A 16307-nucleotide genomic window follows, 5' to 3' on the forward strand; every position below is an offset into this window, starting at 1 on the left:
TATAGTACAAAGGTTGGCAAACTGAAGATCACGAGCTAAGAATGGTTTTTACATTTTTAAAGGGTTTAAAAAAAAGAAAAAGCGAAAAACAAGTGATAGTAGCTGAATGGCCCATGGAGCACGAAAAGTTACTTATCTGGTCCTATGCAGAAAAAGTTTGCTGGTCCCTGATGTAAGATACCATACACACACATACACAAAATCTGAAACTTAATCATACTTGGAAAAATTCAGAGAACATTCTTACATTAATTGTCATAAGGTGCTGGTAGCGGATGGAGCCCATATTCTTCAGCATATGGCCCTCATCAAAAATTGCATAATTCAGTTTCAGCCGACGAAATAGACTACGATCATCAGAACTGCTGATGGCACAGTTATACCTGTCACCAAAAGAAAAAATCAGTCTCTAAGAATAAACCTTTAAAAGCATGGACTTATGTGAGATTAATGTTTCAAAAAATTATTTTTATTTATATATTTCTAATAGCCAGTACCTAACACAGCTGGTACTCAAGTAAATACTGATGCACTTATATCCAATACTTATTGATGTACATGTAAGTGTGTACGTGTTAGTCACTTAGTTGTGTCAGACTCTTTGCGGCCTGATGGACTATAGCCTGCCAGACTCCTCTGTCCATGGAATTCTCCAAGCAAGATTACTAGAGTGGGTAGCTATTCCCTTCTCCAGTGGATCTTCCTGATTAAGGGATCAAACCCAGGTCCCCTGCACTGCAGGCAGATACTGTACCATCTGAGCTACCAGGGAGGATGATGTACATGTAACCAAGTTACAAAAGCTACAATATGCAGTTAAAAGACAATTTATATGTTGGAATTAGACAATCTCTACACATCTAGGAAGAGGCCAATTTGGGTACAATTTATATGTGATCTGCAATTATCACACACTGTGCTTTATGAATTGTTATATTTTAAGAAGCAGTAGGAAAAAAAATGTGAAGCTAAGACATTTCTGTTAAGAACATAATGTGCTGTGTTTAGTTGTTCATTATATTAAACTGGTAGAGTTAATCCAAGAAATAACAATTAACAGCAGCTTAGCAGCAGCAGTACAAGACTACTTATGAAAATGGAGTCTCTTTTATTAAGAAAAGATGATTTCTGGATGAATTCTTTTCATCATGGTCTCCTACAGAATTAATTAAAAAGTGTTATTACGGTACTATATACCAAACTGAAAAATGCCTAAATCTTCAACATAACTCATTCTATTACTTTTGATGCATAGTCCTTAGCATAAATTTTATTTCATTTTACTACTACTATTTTAAAAACATTTTAAAAAAAGATTTGGGGGCTGTACAACATTTTTTTTCTTCCAGTTTTTTTTTTCTCAATACTTACGTGGTCACAATTACATTGTATTCTTCATATCTGCTATGAATGTTGTATCTAATCTGTTTACGTTCTTCTTGAGAACCTAGAATTTAAAGATGAAACATACAAATTGATTATATTTATTGTACTTAACTGTATGTTAAGATTTTAAAGAAGCTTCCAAAGTTAAGAGAAAAACGACATATTCTTACCATAGTAACAGAGCACCTTTAAAGTGGGGCACCATAAATTAACCTCTCTTAACCAGTTATCTATGAGACAAAAGAGATATTACTTGCATATGCTACAACAGGATATATGTGTGCAATGAAATGAACACTGAAGTCTAACAAGATCTACCAGGAAATTCTTCTTTTATAAAGTAACAGAAGATGATTTTGAAAAATCACAGACTCTTCACAATTTTATCCCTGATGATTAAAATGACGAAGATTTTCAGGTGGCATCAAAATAAAGAGCAGAAGCCCAATCATTATATTTATAGATGATTATTAATTTCTAATTTTGAGGTTTCTTTTTTTGGGGGGGGAAGGGGTTACATTCATACATACATTCTCTGACTCCAGTCTACAATCAATTGAAAAAGAATGAAACAGTAATTTGAATTGGGATGAATTGCATATTTCTCACTTAATAAATGTTTAATTGTAAGTTTAAATCACTTAGCTTCCCTTAAATTAGTTACTCATGAAAACAACCTTTAAAAGTATTACAAAAACAAATAATCTTTTCAAATGGTACTTAATCTCTAATAATTTATAAGCTGAATAACTAACTTATACTGGAGGTCTTTTCTTTAAAAAGACCTCCAGTATAACACACATATGCAAAGGGAGAAAAGTTATAAGGAAACCACAGAAATGAACATTCACCTCCACAAACGAAGAAATCTCACACACACACACACAGTTTTTCTTCCCTTCATACATAGAAAACACCATTTAGTCAAGTAAAATTGTCCACAGTATTACAAACCTATAGTTGATGCTGGAACAACGATCAAATGAGGACCTTTATTACCCTCCTGATAGAGGTACGCCAGAAATGCAATGGCTTGAATAGTTTTTCCCAGACCCTAAAAAGAAAATGTTTAAAAGAAAACATATTAAATGTAAAAACAAACGAAAGACCCAAATAAATACTGGGAAAATGAAAGAAAAAAGAATATTACTGGTTTTATTTATGATTCACCACAATGCAACTCTACTATATTCTTAGTTCTCAATAACCATAAAACAGATCATAATCGCCAATTGATACTGCAACTTAAAGAGTGTGATGCACTTTAACTGCTAGCTAGTATGTGATACACACTAATATGAAAGACCTCTGCTTGCATATAAAGGATATAATTTTGGTAATTGTTAATATGAAGGAACCATTTAATACATACTGGATTGATGGAAAATGGCGTTCCATTGACTAACTGGAGTTGAATTTATACCCATCCTATTACTCAGCAATTTTACGCCTAAGAATATATTCAAGAGATATGAGAGCATATGTCCATGAAAAATCTTGGGTAAGAATACTGATGCAGTTTTATTATAATAACCACACACTGGAAATAATTTAAACTGCCAGGAGAGTGGATAAAAAGCAACCACCATCACCAAACCACTGATACATGTAAGAGCATGGATTAATCTTAGTAATTTTATTACGTACCAAATGAACCAGAAACTGTTTAAACAGTATATATTGTATGGATCTATTCATATAAAGTTCAGAAATCAGAAAAAAAAAATTATTGTACTGTGATAGGTGTCAGAATAGTGGTTTTATGACTAAAAAGGAGCATAAGGCAACTTTCTGGGATGATGGAAATGTTGATCAAGAGGCAGTCACATGGGTGTACATACATGTAAAAAGTCACTAAGCTGAAAATTTGTATGCACATCAATAAAGTATTATATTAAAAAAAGGCTGCCGCTGCTGCGGCTACGTTGCTTCAGTTGTGTCTGACTCTGTGCGACCCCACAGATGGCAGCCCACCAGGCTCCCCCATCCCTGGGATTCTCCAGGCAAGAACACTGGAATGCGTTGCCGTTTCCTTCTCCAATGCATCAAAGTGAAAAGTGAAAGCGAAATTGCTCAGTCATGTCCAACTCTTCGCAACCCCATGGACTGTAGCCTACCAGGCTCCTCCGTCCATGGGTTTTCCATGCAAGAGTACTCGAGTGGGTTGCCATTTCCTTCTCCAAAAATAGGCTAGAGAGGAAGTATAGCTCCTCAGGAGAGCTAAACATTGCCAACTGTTAGGAACTGAATTGCTCCCAAACCCCCAAATTTACATGTTGAAGTCCTAACTCCCAATGTTAAGATTTTTTGGAGATAAAGCCTTTAAAGAGATAAGTTAAATATAGTCATAAGGGTAAGGGCCCAACCCCTATCTTTAAGAAGAGACTGAATGTGCCCAGAGGAAAAGCCATGTGAGGACACAGCAATGTCTCTTATCTACAAACCAGACGGTAGCCTTTGGTGAAACCAAACCTGCCAACACTTTGATTTTAGACTTCCAGTCTCCAGAACTATGAGATATTTCTGTTGTTTAAGTCTCCCTGTCTTTAATACTTTGTTAGGGAAGCCCTAGCAGACACTACCTTATCATAAATATTGTACTTTACAGGATACAAAAACAGTTCCACATAATATATCTCATTTGACACCAAATATAATCTTATGATATAGGAATAACCTATGTTTTATTAACTTTAACCTTGAGAGATTAGGTCATTTGGTAAAGGTTAGACAACCCATGAAAGACAAATGTGGACCCAGAACCTAGATTTGATTTCCAAGTCCAGTTTCCACAACTGTACTATTCTATATTCTATATATACCTTCTAATTATTTTTAAATCCCGAATATATTATTCAGTTTTCTAAATCACTTCTGTGTTTTAACAAAAGTATGAGATATATGTGGGAACGGTCTTAAAATACTGAAGATTATTTTACTAGAAGCGAAATAGAGGACAAGGATTATTATCTTTGTTAATTTTTATTTTGTAACTCTACACAGTGTAAAAGAACTGACTCACTGGAAAAGACCCTGATGCTAGGAAAGATTGAGGACAGGAGGAGAAGAGAGTGACAGAGGATCAGATGGTTGGATGGCATCCTTGATTCAACAGATATGCGCAAACTCCAGGAAATAGTGAAGGACAGGGAAACCTGCGTGCTGCAATCCACGCTGTCACAAACAGTCGGACATGACTTAAGAGACTGAACACCACCCCCACCACAATTTAATACAATAGATATTCAATAAACATTTTCTCCACTGAACATGATTCATTTTTAATAAACACTTTTTAAAAAGTATAGCTGGAGGAAAGAAGGTAAAAGTTAGATTAAAGGTCAAGTTTCTACATGACAATACTTGGACTATTGGCTGTAATGAACTTCCTAGATCAATTTTAAAGGCAGCTATAGAAAAGCACATACACTAAAATATCTTTTAGTAAAATATATATATGTATATGTGTATATATGTATGATGCATTCAAACACATCTGCAGAATAATCTGGAAAAATACAGCAAAATAAATACTTATTTTAAGGTGCTAGGATTATGTGTGATAGTTTTTTTCTATGTATTTTTATGTAACATCTAATTTTAAAAACATATTTATTAATTTGATGAGAAAGACAAAAAACCTATTTTCATATCCGAGAGGAAGTAAGGAGGCTAAAACTCACATAAGCAATAGAAAACTGAGAAGGGTAAGAGGGCTTATACTTTGCTAAGAGCAGTAAACTAACAGGGTCGAGGGAAATTTTCATTTTTTAAATGACAGCAAGGATGTCTATTAATAACATATCCTAGAAATAGAGTACTACTTACCATTTCGTCTGCCAAAATGCCATTAAGTCCATGTTTATGTACCAATGCCAGCCAATTCAAACCAACCTTCTGATAGGGCTTGAGTGACAAACTGGTAAAAAGAGAGTTACCGAATGTTACAGATTTATAATTCTATCAACTTTCTCTACTAGTTTTCTGAGACGCAGTTTAGGTTTACAATGCACACAAAAAGGAAAGTACCTAGGTGTGGTCTTACCTTTTAACTTATTGTTATTAATAAAAGCTATTTTCACTTAAGAAAATGAACCCAAAACATAATACGTTTTAAAAAGTCTCTCAAATTTTATTCTGTATTTATTGATTTTTTTATCCTGGCAATAAGAATTACAAAAAGTATTGTTGTATTCAGTTAAAATGTAATGCTATAAAATTAATTACATAAACAATTAGACTATTAACTATGGTAACATATTACAAAGCTAACATTTATATTAGAAAAATATATTCATATGAATGAGTATTAGCACGCTAAGGAACTTAAAATATCAGAACAAAAACATAAGCATAATTTGCTACTTTGCCAGGCTGATTTAATAAACACTTTCTGAATGAATGCCAGTCACATTTAATGTCACTGGTATATATAATTATAGAGCATGTATGCATTGTGTATTTATGTTTGAACTACGTATAAATGTAAACTTGCTAGGGGGGGTCAATTAAATACCAATGAATAGAAAACAGCAGGCAAGTGTCAAAATGTTATTTAATTTGTGAACACATAACAGATTAATCCCTGGGATTAACTTTCTTGAAAGGTAACATGGAAGGGTTACAGTGGACGAAAACAACAGTTTTTTCTGAAAGTTCAGGTTGTTAAAAACTAGTCTTTACTGAACATCTACTATATACACAGAGACACAAAATATCACTTTCAGGTATCACCTCATTCAATCTTTTAGTATTCCATAGAGGTAGGCTATTATCATTTTAACAGATGAAAAAACCTGAGACTCAGCAATTTGCCTGAGGCTGCATAACTACAAAGCAAAATCTTATGGCTAAAATTTTAACTCAGCAAGTCTCTCTCATTCAAAAGCATATTCTTACACTCTCGAGGGCAGCTTAAACCCCACATTAACATGAAAACTTAAGACAAGGCCACGCTCCTCATTCTACAGCTCTTGTTCTGTCTCTTTAATTTCCGTTACACATATCCTATCTGCACATAGGGAATGTGTCTTGACACAGCAATGGGTATGATAAATGGTTAATGGGTCAGATTCTGAAATCGAGACACTTTAACTAGAACTGGGGTCAAACAGGTAAGGTAGAAAGGTACCCATCTTAAATCAGAACCTATTCTTCAACTGTGGGGTATGCAATCTGCAAAACATTTCTCATCTGAAAAAATTAAAAGCAGAGGTAGAAAAAAGTCAGCAGTGTTGCTGAAGTCTTTACAGCTCATTTCTTAAAATGTCTTTGGTCTTCTTGGCCAATACTATTTCTATGCCATTACAAAAGTAATAATAAGTAGAATATACTATTGAAGCTATTTCAATTTTCCAGATCCAAATAAATTCTACTATACTGGTAGTCAGAATAAATGCTAATACTGGATTCGAGACACTACTATGGGGTTTACATGCATTATTACTTTATTTAACCTACATTATAAAGTAGGTACTATTACTATAATCATCTCCATTTACAGATAAGAAATCCTCCCTGGGATTCAGAGAAGTTAAGTAACTTGCCTAAGGTCACAGTTATCCAAATCTGTGTCAACAGTGGTAGAGCTGGTATTCAATCCAGGTCTGATCCAGAGCTCTGCCTTCAATCACTGAACAGCAAACAGGAAAGTTTTCTCTCTCTGACCCACCTACTCTACAGTCAGGACTTCCTATTTTTAAATTGAACTTTCTATTATGTTTCTGAGTCATTCCTAACATCTTAGTCATCCCCCACAGATCAAAGTTCACATTCCATGAAAATGATGAAAAACTCGATAAGGTAGGCACATTACATCAGTTATAAACACATGCCAAGAGCCAATAAGCTCTCTCAATGTAAACTGACCACAAATACCCAATAAATATTTTTAACAAACAAAAATGACTGAATTTATGCATCACTAACACATGTTGATAAAGGAGTCTATTAAAATATCCTTAACTATACATAAAATTTTAAAAAGTGATGAGATTTTGAGAACCATCTACTACACTGAATTTTCCATTCAAATACAATTGTTTCATCCACATTCATAAAGCAGCTATAGTAGTTGTTCTGATCATGACATTAAATACCTTTATTGAGTACATGTATGTGTGTATTTGCTCTTCTGCTCGATTTATCTAAATTACAAGTAACTGTCTGTTGCAGCACTGCTGCCCATAACACAAATCTTTTCAGAAAGCAGAAGGATCACTGAAAATGCAGTTTTGGCAAACACTTTTCCAATTCACTTGTTAAGACAAGTTTTAAAACAGGGCAGCTATAATCTTTCTCTGTCAATCACTAATATTTAGTGGCTATACAATTACACTTCCCATTAATCTTAACATTTCAAAGTTTTCTAAAAACTTTTGACTGCGTATGAACCCCAACCACAAGTTTACAGGTTAAGAATATAAACTGCTCAGGGTTATCTGAATGGTAAGAAGTATAGCCAGGGCCTTGTGAGGTGGGTAAGTGATCTCTTCTCAGTAAGGGACCATAACTATTCTGCATTGCAGGTTTTCTTACCTCCCAATGACGAAAAAAGTGATTTTAAGATTTTCTGACGTCATGAAAGAAAATGAGGCGGCATGTTTAAAGTTACTTGTTTTGTTAGGGGGGAAAATCCTTTCAGATATAAGTTACTTTGATTTCTTTTCAGAGGGAAATTAAATTGGGTTTAAATTTCCTGTCAGAGAAAAAATAGCTTCAAAATTATTTTGAAAGGTGAGAAAGGCCTGAAATAGAAAACTGGAGTATATACAATGTGCTAAATTTAAGTGTAAAATGCAGAAGTAGAGGGCTAAACTTTTTACAGTAGTTCATATGAAACAGATCAGGGACTCTAATTGATCAAAAATTTATATCCTTTAAGTATAACATGAATGCTGAAAACACTACCACAATAATAGTTTGTACTAATAGCAGTATCCAAACTACTAAACTATTTATATCACAGGACTCTGAGTTAGTTGGATTATGTGTGCAGTATAGACTAGCATTTGACGTCACTGTCAAATGGTTTCACAGCAACTGTTTAGGAAGAGGATATAGAATCACCCTGTCAAGTTGAAGATGAACAAGATCAGAAGAACCTTAGTAGATTTAGCCCATAAAAAGACAGGACACACATGATTAAATATTATTTTACACTGAATATCTTTTCAGATATCTTTTCAGTTAGAACAATATAAAGCTGACAAAATGCTGATTAAATGCTAAAGGTTGAGAGGTGGCTACATTTATGATAGGAATAAAACAGGAGTAATGCTGAGGTTTTTTTTTTAACTCTTCCCTCACTGCATTATTATATTTTAACTTAAGGCAACTTTAACTTTGATGTTTTAAAATAAAGATTATGAATGTTAATGGTTTTGAGATACATATGAGAATTTTTTCTCTTGCTAGGACTTCAACAGTGTACTACATAGTTAAAAATATGTCACAGTTCCACTATGTCTGTATTTTATCTCTAAAAGGTTATTTTTCTGTTATAATTCTGATAAATTCATAATAGGAAAATAGTTAACATAATTTTGCTTCAAAATAAACTTTACTACAAAGAATTCATTCTGTTAAGCAAAAGCACAACAGGTTATTCATCAGGATTGCTTAATATTTTCTTCTGTGCTAATAAATTCTTTCCTAAGGCAAGGAAAGTACTTTAAATGTTTCTATACTAAGCAGCCATTATGCTTGGCCAGTATACCAAGTAAAAATCTGCAAGTTGCTTGTGCAACTTACAATGGTTAAAACAAAAGCCAAGACAACAAATTTCACCCCCTAAAAGTGTATCTAAATAAACTCTAGACTATCTGGACAGGTTTTCAGAAGTTGTACTTTGGACTAGATCCAATAAGCACCTAAAAAAAAGTAACTATTTTTCTCATCTGTTCAATATTTCATAAAAAAATCTTCAGTCTAATGGAAAGGATAGCTTTAATACCTGGTCATACTATTTACAAGTGACAGGACTTTGTGGACGTGGGTTTAAGAGAGAAATCTTTTAAGTGATGCAATAAAGCACTTGATTTTTTAAAATCCAAATTATGATAAAGTAGACTCAACTGGGTAAGCCTTGTAGAGTGAAGAACTCCCCATATCCAATGCTGTAGAACAAGAAGGAGCAGCTCCAACTACACTTTTAGGAGATGAATTTGCTGACATGGTCATAGTTCTTTCTATGCAACAGAGAAAAGAGCTTCTTTGTGGGAACTGCATCACGTTTCCCTACACCATCCCATAGCACCCTAGAAGGGCACAGAAAAGATTGTAACTTACTATTAAAGGCCAGTAACCATATCTTGATTTTTTTTTTTCATATCTTGATTTTTAATTAACCAATGATCAGCAAATATGCTTTGATCACTAACTTAGTAAAATATCAGAAGTATATAAAATCACCAACGAAGGTAATTAATTTTAATGAGGCCTTGGTGCTAATCTTATTATATACCTACCAGAAATATTCCAAAAAGAAATAATTCATTTAAAAAATTACATAACACTGCAGAGTACGGATATATCATAAATAATTCTAACTAGGCTCTGATCTTAGAAACCTCAATTGTTTTCATGTTTCTGCCTCTGTATGTATTATCACAGTAAACAATTTTATACCTTTTTTAAAATGGAAGCATTCTGAACAGTTCTAAGTTTCCAGACAACTTAAAAATAAACTTTTAAAAGAAGTTCAAAACAAACCGTCCGCCCCCCATATCCCAACATCATGCAAAGTAGGGATGTTCACAATCACAAAATGCTGTGTTAGTATGTTCTGGTTGTTGGACAATTTTTTTTAGTGAAAATACTTTAGTAGCTTATTTTTTTGCAAGAATTCTGACAAGGTATTTTACTGACAGCAGCAGGTGGGGGAATATACTTCTTGTATTTTTTCTTTTTTTATCATTTTTCCTTACATAATCTATTTAATAAAAGTATCCTCATTTTTTGTGTTTCTACCTCAAAAATATTTAAAAATTTGGGCTTTTGAAAGCATTTAAAACATTTAATCACATACATAGGATATTTTAATCATTTCATTCATGATTAAAAAGAAACTGAACTAAGACAAAGTTTTACATTGATACAATTGAGCAGTTGACTCTTCGAAGCCCTAAATTAGCTAAAACCACCTTTTCAGGTTCTATGACTATAAGAAATTATCTGCCATCACAAGGAAAACATAGGTTATGTAAGACCATAATATTTTCTCCCTCTAACTTACAATGTGATAATGGAGGAAAATATCCTGACTGAGGAGAAGGGCAGTGGAGATCAATGGAAAAGAATTCACATACCACTTATATACCATTTTAGGTAACCCTGGTTTTTCCTTTTAACATTAGTTTTCCTATCATTTCCATGGTTAAGTTTCCTAGGCACAATGTAGAAATAAATTTAAAAAACGTACATAACTGAGATAAAACAATAAATAGGTGCATACAAGTGTTACCTTTGGTTTAGAATGGAGGGTTGCTCTGTGTTCCATCCACCTCCATTTCCAGTGAGCATGGTAACTTGTTTTGTCAGTTTATTTGAAATGTCTTCACATTTGTTCATAAGCCTTATAACTACATCCCTTTCTTGAATCAGTGTTTTACAGTGCCATATCAAATCTTCTGATAAGCCATTCGTTTTGGACATCTTTGTGAACTATGGCATGAAAAGAAAAATAATTTAACAGTTCAGATCTAGAGTCAAATGGAGAGTCAATCTCAATTTCTTTCTTTGTGACAAAAAAGTTTCTTAAACTTTTATTAATGACCTTCCTACACCAAGTGCAAAGACAACCAGCATTTTCATTCTCATATTTTCTCTTTGATAAATCTGCCATCTTAAACTCATCATGTTGAAATAAAATATATCTTTCTCTTCAAAATACACAATCCCAAGCTTGTTACTTTGATTCTAGTAGCTGTTCTCTTATGGGAGAAACTCTAACGTAATTGTTAATGTCTCCTATCAGTCATTTTTTTGCCTTTAAAACTCGATTCATGTCTATTACCAAAGGTAACGATGCCAAATGTAGTAACTGCAGACCAGATCTCTTATTTTTGTTACATCCTATGAATATGACATACAGTCACATGACTATAAGATTAATTTTTCTGAAACATACTTTTCCCTATCTAGTATCAAAGTACAACCCCTCAAGCTTTCAAAACTTTAATTATTGATATTGTCCCTTGATATTTTACCCTAAACTGAGACTAATATTTGGAAAGATACTGCCCGAATCAAAAGTTAACTGTGATCAACTCAACAGCTTGATTAAACTTAAAAATAATATCAATTTTAATACAAGACTTGGATAAATGGCTTTGTGTGAAAACTCAAGAGTTTCTTTCAAAATATATTCATATTTATTTTTCTAAAGGAGATAGTGACTACTTCACAATGTAGAAGTTTTAACAGAATTAGAATTTTTCCACATAGCTGAAAAATAATATACCCTGAAAATCTGTAAAAAAAAAATTTTTTTTAATGTAAAGGATTAGAAAAAACCCCAGTAGCTATTTGAAAGCTGTTTGTTGGACAAAAAGAAAAATAAACAAAATTCAGAACAGAATAAAGCCAACTAAATTAAAACCATCTTATCAAGATAAAACCACACGATTTTGACTCATGACATCTTACTTGGCATATTTTTTCAAGTTGTAACAAGAATCTCATTAACAACTCCAAATAATCCCAGTTATCACAATATTTCTAAGTTCACAGAGACGCTCAAGCAATAGAAATTTAGTAGAGGATATACTGAGAAAATACAGTTTATATTAACACAGTTTTTATATCTAACTTAGAGTAAGTTGGTAAGAAATGAAACTTTTAATCTGTTCCAAAGCCATATTATTACTTTACTGCAGGAATAAAAGACAAAACAAAGATTCAGCATGCCAAAAAACAGCATTATGAAATACAAAGTTATTTGCACACTACCTTATATTTTCACAAGGATAACAAACATTCATAATCACAATGTAACCTTCCATTTGGTACTTTCAGGGAAACGATTTACACATAAAGAACAGGATATGTAGGAATCAGTGCCTTGAAGATTTTAAGGAGGTTCTATTAGAACTACAGTATTTTTTTTTAATGGAACCCCCAAAAATAATCTCATGTCTATTGTTGGGTATGTGTTTGTGATATGTATGCGTGAGAGAGAACAAACAAGAATAGCCAGGAAAAGAAAAACAAAAGGAACATACAGTGTGTGCTTTGTATGTGCCGGAGACTGCTAGGTAAGACTCATTAAATCCTCACAACTGCAAGATCAGTCCACCAGTTCCGGATGAATAAATCAAGGCTCAATTCCCAAGGTTACAAAGCAGGATAAAAGACTCCAAAGTCTATGCTCTTTTCACTAAAAACTAGTAACTCCCCAAATAAAACAAAATAAACAAAACCGTGAAAGTTAAAAATCAAAAACCCTTTTTTTCTGCAACCAACTGCCATTTATTTTGAGTTTTATTTTTTAATAAAATAACGATTTTATCTATCACTGCCCTGGCTGGTGAACATACCTGGTATACAGACATATTCCCTGTTCTCATGTGGTTTACAGTCATTGGGAAAGACACACCACATACAATTTTAAGTGTTAACAACTGGTATTACAAGTTGTTCAGTCACTAAGTTGTGTCTGACTCTCACAAGGAAAAAAAAACAAAAGTTCATGGGTATGATATAATCCAGGAAGTCCTTTCAGAGTAATAAGGCCAGAAATCGCAAAGAACAGTTTTGACTCAAAAAAGATCAATTTAATATGTCAGAACCTAGAGAAGTAAGAGATAAACATACATTAAACAAACAACTAACCAAACATTACCAATTCCTGATGAAAGAACACATCACCAACCATTTAATAGTACTGGTGGGAACATCTAATTCTAATTTTGTTACTTCTAATTCCACAGAAAATACAACCAGAAAAGCACAGACTGGGAAGCTATAGAACAAATGATATAAGTTTCTTCACCAAAGATTACAGGAAGGGTTGGGGCAGGAGGGAGGGAAAGAGGCAGAGGAAGGTGGTGGGAGATGGGGAATGGAGGAGTAGAATGGAGGACAGATTAAACAAGCTCCAAGCGGGTAACTGAAACTGGTGATGAGTACACAAAGGTTTGCTACACTATTCTAATTTTTATGTCTGATATTCTTGTAGGGGCAATGATGGGGTGTGCAAAACGCAAATCATTTCACAATGCTGTAACAGTCTGATTGAGACTTAGTGGACTTGACATTTTGGATATTTTTGAAGTCAAAGTTTCAAAACTTAGCTCCCTGAGCTTCTCACACTCTTTATCCCTCTTTCCATACAAGACAACCAACATTAGAGATGATCCAAACTACTGCTGTTAGTTTAGAATTTAGATCTAAGTAGTGATACACTATGTCAATAAATGTAAGACATCAGTTTCATTTCTCATCAGAAAGAGAAAAAAGTTTCACTGTTTGATAAATTTGCTAATATCAGCTTTAGTAATTAAGTAATAGTAAACGCAAAACATCTCTCTCATGTAAGTGAAGACTCTAGGGAGCAGTTCAGTTCTGCTAGAGTGGTTCCAAAAACCAAAACTTCTACTTTGTTGCTTCAATATCCTCAGCATGTGGTTCCCAACATCACACCAACAGGAAGAAGAGATCCTTTAAGGACTTTTTTCAAAAATCACAGTATACTTCTGTTATCTCTCACTGGACAGGAATTTGTCAAGTTACCAAAGGGAGGCTGAAAAAAGTAGTCTTAAATATACTGTGGGTAATGTCACCAGTCATAAACCTGTTTTAAAGCACAGAGTGGGTTAAAAAGACAGAAAAACAATTTGATTCAAAAAAGTTTGACTCAATATGTCTAGAAATGGCACTGATGGATGAGTAGAAAACTATAATGGTTTCTTAACATTTCACTAATAATATATTGGGGGTATCTGCAGCTAACGTTTTTCAAGAGACAGACAACTGAACAGGCACTTACTTTACAATCCTTAGACTGCTCCACTGGTCAGTACCATAATTACAGCCCATTTACAGATGAAGAAATAGAGGAACAGAGAGAGAATTTGCTTAAGGTCATGTAAGCTGCTAGAAAATGTCAGAACTGGGATTTAAAACAAGGCCATTTAGCTCTCGGAGAAGCCAATGGCACCCCACTCTAGTACTTTTGCCTGGAAAATCCCATGGACGGAGGAGCCTGGTGGGCTGCAGTCCATGGGGTCGCTAAGAGTCGGACACGACCGAGCGACTTCACTTTCACGCGTTGGAGAAGGAAATGGCAACCCACTCCAGTGTTCTTGCCTGGAGAATCCCAGGGATGGGGGAGCCTGGTGGGCTGCCATCTATGGGGTCGCACAGAGTCAGACACGACTGAAGCGACTTAGCAGCAGCAGCAGCAGCAGCATTTAGCTCTCTATTATTCAATCACTTCCTAGTAGGTATTTATAAAACCAAGGGACTAAATAAGGAAGCATGAAACACAAAGAGAGAAAAACAAGTTTCCTCAGGATGTCAGGGAAATCAGACCCCAACGTCATAACTGATCATTTGACCTATAAACAACCAGTCCAAACCAGAGCATGTCTTAAGACTCCAGAAGACTTTTTCAAGGAGACAAAACTGATAAAATATCTGAAGTGTTTAATAATTGAGGGGAAATTTAGACAACTAGGGGAGAGTCTAGAATTGAAGCAACAAGTATAAATACAAAACTAAGAAAAGAGAAAAATCAAGACAGCTAATAACTAGGGAAAACAAAATATTGAGCAAGGGGGAAAAAAGCAATCATGCTGTATATTACAAAGTTCAGTTATGAAAGGCATTTGCATAGTCTAACGAAGTAAATACTAAAAAAAAGATTTTCAAAATTATCACATGCGTAACATATTGCTAGGCCTGGGAAATGGGCATGTGAGACAGACAGTGAGGAGAGAGCTAATCCTACCACAAGGCTGTAATGTCTTGTGTGATGTCAACAAATAAGGCCTGCAACTGAAAAATTTGGAAAAGCATTATGTTTATATTACCTAGAGATATAAAAGTGATAAGAATCAGGCAAGATGTGGAAGCAATTACTTGCAGTACAAGAAATGAGCTAGGAAGCGGATGGATATGGATTTTCAGGGAGAACAAGGCTGTAGAATTATTTAACCTGTTTATCTAAATATATGCATAAATAATAAACATTAAAATCCAACATTTAATTTCAATTTCAAAATATTTTCATCAAGTGTGTGTGGAGGCAGGGGAGATGGGCATCTCCCCTTAAGAAAAGGTGTAAGAAAGCTACTGTTATGTCACTGCTCTGAAGACAAAAAGCATTTAACAATCCTGTAAGTTACTTGGCTTCACTAAAACAAGATTTAAGAAATACAAAGTACTCTGTAAAAGCAGGATCTACTAAGAAATCTAAAGTTATTGATTAGCATAAAAATATGACCCTAATTACATAATGTGAAATATACAAACATACACATAAACAGATGGATACTCAATAAATCTTAAGTGGCAACTATATTTGGTAGAATTTTGGCTAAACTTGACTTTCTTTTTTCTTCTTGCATGTACTGTTTCAATTTTAGACAAAAATTCTTAAAAAAAAAAAAAAAAAAGGATAAAGCTATTTCTTTCAGAGGGAAAGTAAAAGTAATTGATACTTAATTGGATAACTTCATGAAAAAAAAAAAACATCAACATGGCCCTGATTACCATCTCTTTGATTAATAAGTATCCCTTTAAGGCCTTTAATGTTTCTAAAATAGTCACAAATGGAAGTACCTATCTCCTGCCACCACGTGTCGCTCTTACAGCACTGGTAGCTGAATTTCTCTAGGAAGGGGAAAACCATTTCAAAGCAGATTTAATTCCCCACCTGCATAAAAAGTGGGACAGCAGCTTACAAAGTACTCAAATGC

General features: G+C 34.0%; 1 protein-coding gene across 3 annotated transcripts in view; it reads right to left on the reverse strand.

Annotated features, from left to right (window-relative positions):
- SMARCAD1 (SWI/SNF-related, matrix-associated actin-dependent regulator of chromatin, subfamily a, containing DEAD/H box 1) overlaps positions 1-16307 on the reverse strand; it is an 84682-nt gene that overhangs the window by 8768 nt on the left and 59607 nt on the right. For all 3 annotated transcript variants that reach the window (XM_043870996.1, XM_043870995.1, XM_043870997.1), the window contains 6 exons: positions 10850-11049; positions 5215-5305; positions 2341-2440; positions 1557-1616; positions 1372-1447; positions 248-383 (listed from right to left, as the gene is read on the reverse strand). In XM_043870996.1, coding sequence (XP_043726931.1) covers positions 248-383; positions 1372-1447; positions 1557-1616; positions 2341-2440; positions 5215-5305; positions 10850-11049 — 663 coding nt within the window. The remainder of the gene's footprint in view (positions 1-247; positions 384-1371; positions 1448-1556; positions 1617-2340; positions 2441-5214; positions 5306-10849; positions 11050-16307) is intronic.

The sequence above is a fragment of the Cervus elaphus genome, chromosome 17 (assembly GCF_910594005.1).
Source record: "Cervus elaphus chromosome 17, mCerEla1.1, whole genome shotgun sequence".
In the NCBI taxonomy this organism is placed as follows: domain Eukaryota; kingdom Metazoa; phylum Chordata; class Mammalia; order Artiodactyla; family Cervidae; genus Cervus; species Cervus elaphus.